This window comes from Osmerus eperlanus, chromosome 2, assembly GCF_963692335.1.
Source record: "Osmerus eperlanus chromosome 2, fOsmEpe2.1, whole genome shotgun sequence".
NCBI lineage: Eukaryota > Metazoa > Chordata > Actinopteri > Osmeriformes > Osmeridae > Osmerus > Osmerus eperlanus.
The window spans coordinates 24370438-24378931 of NC_085019.1; the positions used below are offsets into that span (position 1 = coordinate 24370438).

General features: G+C 56.4%; 1 protein-coding gene across 2 annotated transcripts; it reads left to right on the forward strand.

Moving 5' to 3' along the window:
- Positions 1 to 1210: 1210 nt before the first annotated feature.
- On the forward strand, positions 1211 to 6489 carry LOC134036048 (N-acetylmuramoyl-L-alanine amidase-like). Of its 2 annotated transcripts, none has more exons than XM_062480768.1 (5): positions 1211 to 1388; positions 1935 to 2804; positions 4105 to 4315; positions 5389 to 5683; positions 6350 to 6489. In XM_062480768.1, exons 1-5 carry the CDS (start codon positions 1316 to 1318, stop codon positions 6407 to 6409), a joined length of 1509 nt encoding a protein of 502 aa, XP_062336752.1. In that variant the 5' UTR covers positions 1211 to 1315; the 3' UTR covers positions 6410 to 6489. The 2 variants fall into 2 exon arrangements, with proteins under 2 accessions (XP_062336752.1, XP_062336763.1); XM_062480779.1 differs by lacking the exon at positions 1211 to 1388 and adding an exon at positions 1658 to 1676.
- Positions 6490 to 8494: the final 2005 nt, after the last annotated feature.

Here is an 8494-nt window from a genome sequence, read left to right on the forward strand (position 1 = left end):
GGGTACGTGTCATGAGTGCTTCCTGTTTGACAGGAAGTTGGAATGCCCTCTGTTTTTGCCATCTTGCGCAGTGATGTGGGAGTGGTGGGGGGGATCTGATCCTAACTCTCCATATGGAGCCTTTAACCTTTCTCTGTTTCCCCCTCTCTCCCTCCTCCTCCCCTCTCCCTCATCCTCCACCTCTCTCTCTCCTCCTCCCCTCTCTCCCTCCTCCCCCTCTCTCTCTCCTCCTCCCCTCTCTCCCTCCTCCTCCCCTCTCTCCCCTCTCTCTCCTCCTCCCCTCTCTCTCCTCCTCTCTCCCTCTTCCCCTCTCTCCTCCTCCCCTCTCTCTCCTCCTCTCTCCCTCCTCCCCTCTCTCTCTCCTCCTCCCCGTCTCTCTCTCCTCCTTTCATTCTCTACAACTTCCTCTCTATCTTCCTCTTCATTTTCTCTCCCTCTATCTCTCCCCCTCTGCTTCCCTCCTTCTCTATGCCTCCTCCTTTTTCTTTCTGCCTACGTTCTCACTCTCTCTCTACTCTCTCTCTCTCCTTCCTCATCCTCTCTACCTCCCTCCTCTCTTTCCCTCCTTCTTTCATCCTTTCCCTACTAATCATTTCTTTCTTCACAGGATTTAACCTTTAAAGGAGTGAGTTATTTTTCCAAAACGGAAGCTAGCTAGTTTTAGTTAGCTTCCGTTACCTAGCAACCTAGCATAATACTCGTAGCAATGCTACTACCTGCTAGTGTTACTTGTTAGCCTCCTAATTGTAAATTTTGAAGCCATACTATAGCGTTTGTCATATAGTTTTTGTCTATCGGAAAATAGTCGGTTGGAATGTTCAGAATCACATATGTGTGACGCTACTCCTTAACGGGTTAAGAAAATCCGAGACAGTAGAGAGGAGCAAGACTAACAGCAACGTACTTGTAGCGGCAAACAAACATGAAAGTTGAACATGGGACCCCATGTGTCCAGCAGAGTGTCACGTGGGACTAGGCGACCTGCTAATCATTAACCGTCTGGAGCTGGTAGTGTTGCAGCTGTGGGGGAGGCTGGTAATAATGCAATCAAGCCCACAGCGTAAAACGTGGAGATTAAAGGCATAACACAACAAACACTGACACACACACTGACACCCTTTGACACACACACACACACACACAAACATTTTCTCAACAGCTGCCAATTTCCCATGTTGCCCAGGACAGGAAAATGTATGTTTGTGTGCGTGGGTGTGTGTGGAGGGTGTTGCGTCACACCAGGACCTCTATAAAGAAGGAGTGTGTCTCATGTCAGACACACGGTTCTCCGGCTGAGAAGAACCAGGAGACGCAGATGGAAGATCTCTGGAGATGGTTGCCTCTAACCCTGACCCTCCTGGCAGCCTGGCTCTGTCCTCACAGCACAGGTAACCCTCCTGGCTCTGTCCTCACAGCACAGGTAACCCTCCTGGCTCTGTCCTCACAGCACAGGTAACCCTCCTGGCTCTGTCCTCACAGCACAGGTAACCCTCCTGGCTCTGTCCTCACAGCACAGGGAACCCTCCTGGCTCTGTCCTCACAGCACAGGGAACCCTCCTGGCTCTGTCCTCACAGCACAGGTAACCCTCCTGGCTCTGTCCTCACAGCACAGGTAACCCTCCTGGCTCTGTCCTCACAGCACAGGTAACCCTCCTGGCTCTGTCCTCACAGCACAGGTAACCCTCCTGGCTCTGTCCTCACAGCACAGGGAACTGAAGAAATGCAGACCTTGAGTCTGACCACCAAAACACTGTCTTGCTGTTGTTATCGATGTTGTTGATGTTGTTGATGTGGTTGATGTGGTTGATGTTGTTGATGTTGTTGATGTTGTTGATGTTGTTGATGTTGTTGATGTTCTCGATGTTGATGTTGTTGATGTTGTTGATGTTGTTGATGTTGTTGATGTTGTTGATGTTGTTGATGTTGTGCCACAGCTTCGCCTCCCAGGAAGATGTCACACTTCATCAGCCAGCTGGAGCAGCTGGAGGAGGCGGAGCCAGCCCTGACTCCACTGGGCATGCTCAGAGCCCTGCGCACCGCAACCAATCACAGCGATGAACTCACCCACCACTTCCTGGGAAGCGGCTCGAGTGGAGCCGTCATGGCGGCCGGTCTGCTGGCCTCTCTAGGCCGGGCCACGCAGCATTCGGTGACCGAGGCGGGCCAGGAGGAGGGTGTGGTCCTGACCCAGGACGGCACCACGGTGGCTCTCGCCCCGGTCCTGCTGGGCCTGGAGGCGGGGCTGCAGGCCCACACACCTGGTCGGGTCCGGGGGCTGTACCAGCTCACCCTAGCCCGCAGCCTGGCTCTCTCCTTCCAGCAGCTCCACAGCTCCACCCCCGTCCAGGCCCCCGCCCAGGCCCCCGCCCAGGCCCCCGCCCAGGCCCCCGCCCTTGGCCCCGATGGCTGCTGGGACAGCGTGAGCTCCCCCCGGGTGTTCACCCTGTCAGGGCCTCCCTTCGGGCCCACGGAGGCACAGGTGAACGGGGGCATGGATGGGCTGGTTCTGGGGCTGGAGGTGTCGGAGCCTGCCCAGCGCCCTGCCCGGGTCAGCGCCCTGCTGAGGAGCTACTACCGCCCGCTGCTGGAGGGGGGTCTGGACTCTGCCCCACGCCTGGTCAGCCCACGCCGCAGAGACAACCTCCGAGAGATGGTCAGACCCCCCCTGCTCCAGAGGCAGGTGGTACGGTCCGTGGCACTACAGCGCAGGTTGCTGGGTCGAGCCAAGATGGAGAGGGGGGAGAAAGAGGAACTGGCGGCTGGGGTGAGGGAAGGGATGAAGGAGTTCGTCCACAGGTACATGGGTAAGTGAAGCACACAGGAGGTTAGTTAAGATAACTTCGGTCTACTTCTGTCTTTGAACGGCGTGTTTCAAGGTTGCGGCAACAACGTCACGACAACGCGGGAGTTCGGATTGAGTGGGAAGTTGACACCTTGAGCAACATATCCCTGAATGAGCTCAAAGCTAATGGTAGCTAATTGGGGCTCCCTAAAACAAACTACACTTGTGTCTCAAACTTCCTAGCCTGGTCCTGGGACACTATGCAGCTCAGACTTCCTGGAATCATGCTCTAGAATAATCTGAAGGCTGTGTTATATTACTACAATATGCTAAGTGGTTCCATGGCCATGAAGAACTATGTATGGCATCATCACCTTCTCTCTCTCTCACTCCATCCTCTCTCTCCCTCCTCCTCCTCCTCTCTCTCCCTGCTCCTCCTCTCTCCCTGCTCCTCCTCTCTCCCTCCTCCTCCTCTCTCCCTGCTCCTCCTCTCTCCCTGCTCCTCCTCTCTCCCTCCTCCTCCTCTCTCCCTTCTCCTCCTCCTCTCTCCATCCTCCTCCTCCTCTCTCTCTCACTCCATCCTCTCTCTCCCTCCTCCTCCTCTCTCGCTGCTCCTCCTCTCTCCCTTCTCCTCCTCCTCTCTGCCTCCTCCTCCTCCTCTCTCCCTCCTCCTCCTCTCTCCCTCCTCCTCCTGTCTCCCTGCTCCTTCTCTCTCCCTCCTCCTCCTCTCTCCCTCCTCCACTCTCCCTCCTCCTCTCTCCCTCCTCCTCCTCTCTCCCTCCTCCTCCTCTCTCTCTCCCTCCTTCTCTCTCCCTCCTCCTCCTCTCTCCCTGCTCCTCCTCTCTCCCTCCTCCTTTCTCCCTCCTCCTCTCTCCCTGCTCCTCCTCCTCTCTCCCTCCTCCTCCTCTCTCCCTGCTCCTCCTCCTGTCTCCCTCCTCCTCCTCTCTCCCTGCTCACCCTCCTCTCTCCCTCCTCCTCTCTCCCTCCTCCTCCTCTCTCCCTCCTCCTCCTCTCTCCCTCCTTCTCTCTCCCTCCTCCTCCTCTTTCCCTCCTCCACTCTCCCTCCTCCTCTCTCCCTCCTCCTCCTCTCTCCCTCCTCCTCCTCTCTCCCTCCTCCTCCTCTCTCTCTCCCTCCTTCTCTCTCCCTCCTCCTCCTCTCTCCCTGCTCCTCCTCTCTCCCTCCTCCTTTCTCCCTCCTCCTCTCTCCCTGCTCCTCCTCCTCTCTCCCTCCTCCTCCTCTCTCCCTGCTCCTCCTCCTGTCTCCCTCCTCCTCCTCTCTCCCTGCTCACCCTCCTCTCTCCCTCCTTCTCCTCTCTCTCCAGAATGTCCAGCCATCATCCCGAGGTGTCAGTGGGGTGCGTCTCCGTACAGGGGGTCCCCCACGCTGCTCTCCCTGCCCCTGTCCTTCCTGTACGTCCACCACACACACACGCCCAGCCAGCCCTGCCTCACCTTCCAGGTCTGTGCCCGTGACATGAGGGCCATGCAGCGCTTCCACCAGGATGACCGCGGCTGGGACGACATTGGATACAGGTGCTCTGCTTCTACTGCACTAGACTATACTGTGCTATACTGTGCTAGACTGTACTGTACTATACTGTGCTAGACTGTAATGTGCTGTACTGTATTATACTGTACTATACTGTAATATACTATACTGTACTATACTGTACGGTTATGTACTATACGATACTATAATATAATACTGTAATGTACTATACGACACTATACTATACCATACTATACTACAATATACTTGTACAATACTGTAGTGTACTATGCTGTGCTATGCTAGACTGTGCTGTACTAGACTGTGCTGTGCTAGGCTGTGCTAGGCTGTACTAGACTGTGCTGTGCTAGGCTGTGCTAGGCTGTGCTAGGCTGTGCTAGTCTGTGCTAGGCTGTACTAGACTGTGCTGTGCTAGGCTGTGCTAGGCTGTGCTAGGCTGTGCTGTTCTAGGCTGTGCTAGGCTGTGCTGTGCTAAGCTGTGCTAGGCTGTGTTGTGCTAGGCTGTGCTGGGCTGTGCTAGGCTGTGCTAGGCTGTGCTGTGCTAGGCTGTGCTAGGCTGTGCTAGGCTGTGCTGTGCTAAGCTGTGCTAGGCTGTGCTGTGCTAGGCTGTGCTAGGCTGTGCTAGGCTGTGCTGTGCTGTGCTATGCTAGGCTTTGCTAGTCTGTGCTAGGCTGTGCTAGGCTGTGCTGTGCTGTGCTAGGCTGTGCTAGGCTGTGATAGGCTGTGCTAGGCTGTGCTGTGCTGTGCTAGGCTGTGCTAGTCTGTGCTAGGCTGTGCTAGGCTGTGCTGGGCTGTGCTAGGCTGTGCTGTGCTAGTCTGTGCTAGTCTGTGCTAGGCTGTGCTGGGCTGTGCTAGACTGTGCTAGGCTGTGCTGTGCTGTGCTAGGCTGTGCTAGTCTGTGCTAGGCTGTGCTAGGCTGTGCTAGGCTGTGCTAGGCTGTGCTAGGCTGTGCTGTGCTAGGCTGTGCTAGGCTGTGCTAGGCTGTGCTAGGCTGTGCTGTGCTAGGCTGTGCTAGGCTGTGCTAGGCTGTGCTAGGCTGTGCTACGCTGTGCTGTAATGTACTACACACTAGCTAACGGCCCGTCTTGTTCCCCAGCTTTGTGGCGGGCTCCGATGGCTACCTGTACGAGGGGCGTGGCTGGCTGTGGCAGGGGGCCCACACCCTGGGTAACAACGCCCGCGGCTACGGGGTGGCCTTCATCGGGGACTACAGCTCCAGCCTGCCAGGGCGCAGTGCCCTGGACCTGGTCCGGGACCGGCTAGGGGCCTGTGCCACGGGGGCCGGTCGGCTGCTCCCCGACTACACCCTGCATGGACACAGGCAGCTGGTCTCCACCAGTTGCCCGGGCGACGCCCTCTATTCCGAGATCACTGGCTGGGAGCACTTCAAGGTTGGTCCTGTAACCTAGGCTGTAATCCAGAATCCTGCTGCAACATTTAATCTATTTTACTGTAACCTACCTTACTGTAACTCATACCCTAGGCAATTGTAACCTTGGCTACTATAAAATGTAACCTAGGCAACTGTAACCTCAGCTACTATAACATGTAACCTAGGCAACTGTAACCTCAGCTACTATAACATGTAACCTAGGTAACTGTTATCTAAATTACTGTAACCTGTAACCTAGGCTACATATGTCCCTCCATCAGAAGAGGGAGCAGGTGTGTTGTGAGTGCTGTGTGTAGGGCGAGGGTTGTGAGTGCTGTGTGTAGGGCGAGGGTTGTTAGTGCTGTGTGTAGGGTGAGGGTTGTTAGTGCTGTGTGTAGGGCGAGGGTTGTGAGTGCTGTGTGTAGGGCGAGGGTTGTTAGTGCTGTGTGTAGGGCGAGGGTTGTTAGTGCTGTGTGTAGGGCGAGGGTTGTGAGTGCTGTGTGTAGGGCGAGGGTTGTGAGTGCTGTGTGTAGGGCGAGGGTTGTGAGTGCTGTGTGTAGGGCGAGGGTTGTTAGTGCTGTGTGTAGGGTGAGGGTTGTGAGTGCTGTGTGTAGGGCGAGGGTTGTGAGTGCTGTGTGTAGGGTGAACTGGCTCTCAACACTCTTCCTCTCTTCATCCACAACAGGAAGTGCAGAAATTCTGTCTGGACGGTGAAACTCCAAGCTCCCGTCTACACAAAGAATGATTTTTTTTTTTCTTCAAACGTTTACGTATCTCCTTCAAACACGGTTATGAGCTGTGATCATAATAAAGAGCTGTGGTAATAAAGAACAAATGTCTGATTTCCTTCATGAGGTTCCTCCAGGGCTGAGAGGTGCTGCTATACCGCCATCTTCTGGCCACAGGCAGAACTGCAACACTCTTATTTCTCATGCTCCCAGTAACTTGATGTGCTGCTCTAATCCGTCATCTGTCGCACATTAGCATGCTGCCAGCTGTGGGGCGTCGCTGGTTCACCTTCCTGTCGCTGCTGTAGGGGGGAGAGGGAGGGAGAGGACTGCTGTCAGGGGGGAGAGGGAGGGAGAGGACTGCTGTCAGGGGGGAGGGGGAGGGAGAGGACTGCTGTCAGGGGGGAGGGGGAGGGAGAGGACTGCTGTCAGGGGGGAGGGGGAGGGAGAGGACTGCTGTAGGGGGGAGAGGGAGGGAGAGGACTGCTGTCAGGGGGGAGGGGGAGGGAGAGGACTGCTGTCAGGGGGGAGAGGGAGGGAGAGGACTGCTGTAGGGGGGAGGGGGAGGGAGAGGACTGCTGTAGGGGGGAGGGGGAGGGAGAGGACTGCTGTAGGGGGGAGGGGGAGGGAGAGGACTGCTGTCAGGGGGGAGGGGGAGGGAGAGGACTGCTGTAGGGGGGAGGGGGAGGGAGAGGACTGCTGTCAGGGGGGAGGGGGAGGGGGAGGGAGAGGACTGCTGTAGGGGGGAGGGGGAGGGAGAGGACTGCTGTCAGGGGGGAGGGGGAGGGAGAGGACTGCTGTCAGGGGGGAGGGGGAGGGAGAGGACTGCTGTAGGGGGGAGGGGGAGGGAGAGGACTGCTGTAGGGGGGAGGGGGAGGGAGAGGACTGCTGTAGGGGGGAGGGGGAGGGAGAGGACTGCTGTCAGGGGGGAGGGGGAGGGAGAGGACTGCTGTAGGGGGGAGGGGGAGGGAGAGGACTGCTGTAGGGGGGAGGGGGAGGGAGAGGACTGCTGTCAGGGGGGAGGGGGAGGGAGAGGACTGCTGTAGGGGGGAGGGGGAGGGAGAGGACTGCTGTCAGGGGGGAGGGGGAGGGAGAGGACTGCTGTCAGGGGGGAGGGGGAGGGAGAGGACTGCTGTCAGGGGGGAGGGGGAGGGAGAGGACTGCTGTAGGGGGGAAGGGGAGGGAGAGGACTGCTGTCAGGGGGGAGGGGGAGGGAGAGGACTGCTGTCAGGGGGGAGGGGGAGGGGGAGGGAGAGGACTGCTGTCAGGGGGGAGGGGGAGGGAGAGGACTGCTGTCAGGGGGGAGAGGGAGGGAGAGGACTGCTGTCAGGGGGGAGGGGGAGGGAGAGGACTGAGCCATCTGGTGGGGTGAGGCTGGCTGACACCTTGCAGGGTGTTTGTATATACCTGGTGTGCGTGTGTACCTGGTGTGTGTGTGTACCTGTTATGTGTACCTAGTGTGTGTGCGTACCTGGTGTGTGTGTGTGTGTACCTGGTGTGTGTGTACCTGGTGTGTGTGTGTACCTGTTATGTGTACCTAGTGTGTGTGCGTACCTGGTGTGTGTGTGTGTACCTGGTGTGTGTGTGTGTACCTGGTGTGTGTGCGTACCTGGTCTGTGTGTGTGTACCTGGTGTGTGTGTGTGTGTGTGTACCTGGTGTGTGTGCGTACCTGGTGTGTGTGTGTACCTGGTGTGTGTGTGTGTGTACCTGGTGTGTGTATGGGAGCAGAGGGTTGTGCCAGGGATGGCCGCCTGACTCCCCTGATACATGCATAACAGATAGCAGCTCATAATAGAGACTTCATATGGACGTAAAGGGTTATTCTAAGGAGATGAAGGTTAAATGTTCGATATAGCTGCATCTGTGAGGCATTCTGTGAAATTGCTTGTAAAAAAGTCTATATGAATAGGCTTAAAATGGTATTACTTTTGATTTAATATACGCAAAGACGGGTTATTATACGGTTATATTATTTATGAATTATATCAAGGTTAGGGTTACAATCTCCGTGTATTGTATCAAGGTTAGGCAGTTCAGATTCAAGACCAACAGTACTCATGAGACAGACAGAGAGAGAAAGAGAGAGTCAGTGTATCGTGCA

Coding starts and splice junctions, on each gene's coding strand:
- LOC134036048 (XM_062480768.1), top strand. CDS start 1,316: ATGGAAGATCTCTGGAGATGGTTGCCTCTAACCCTGACCCTCCTGGCA. Junction 1,389..1,934: donor GCTCTGTCCTCACAGCACAG/GTAACCCTCCTG, acceptor GTTGTGCCACAG/CTTCGCCTCCCAGGAAGATG. Junction 5,684..6,349: donor CTGGCTGGGAGCACTTCAAG/GTTGGTCCTGTA, acceptor CATCCACAACAG/GAAGTGCAGAAATTCTGTCT.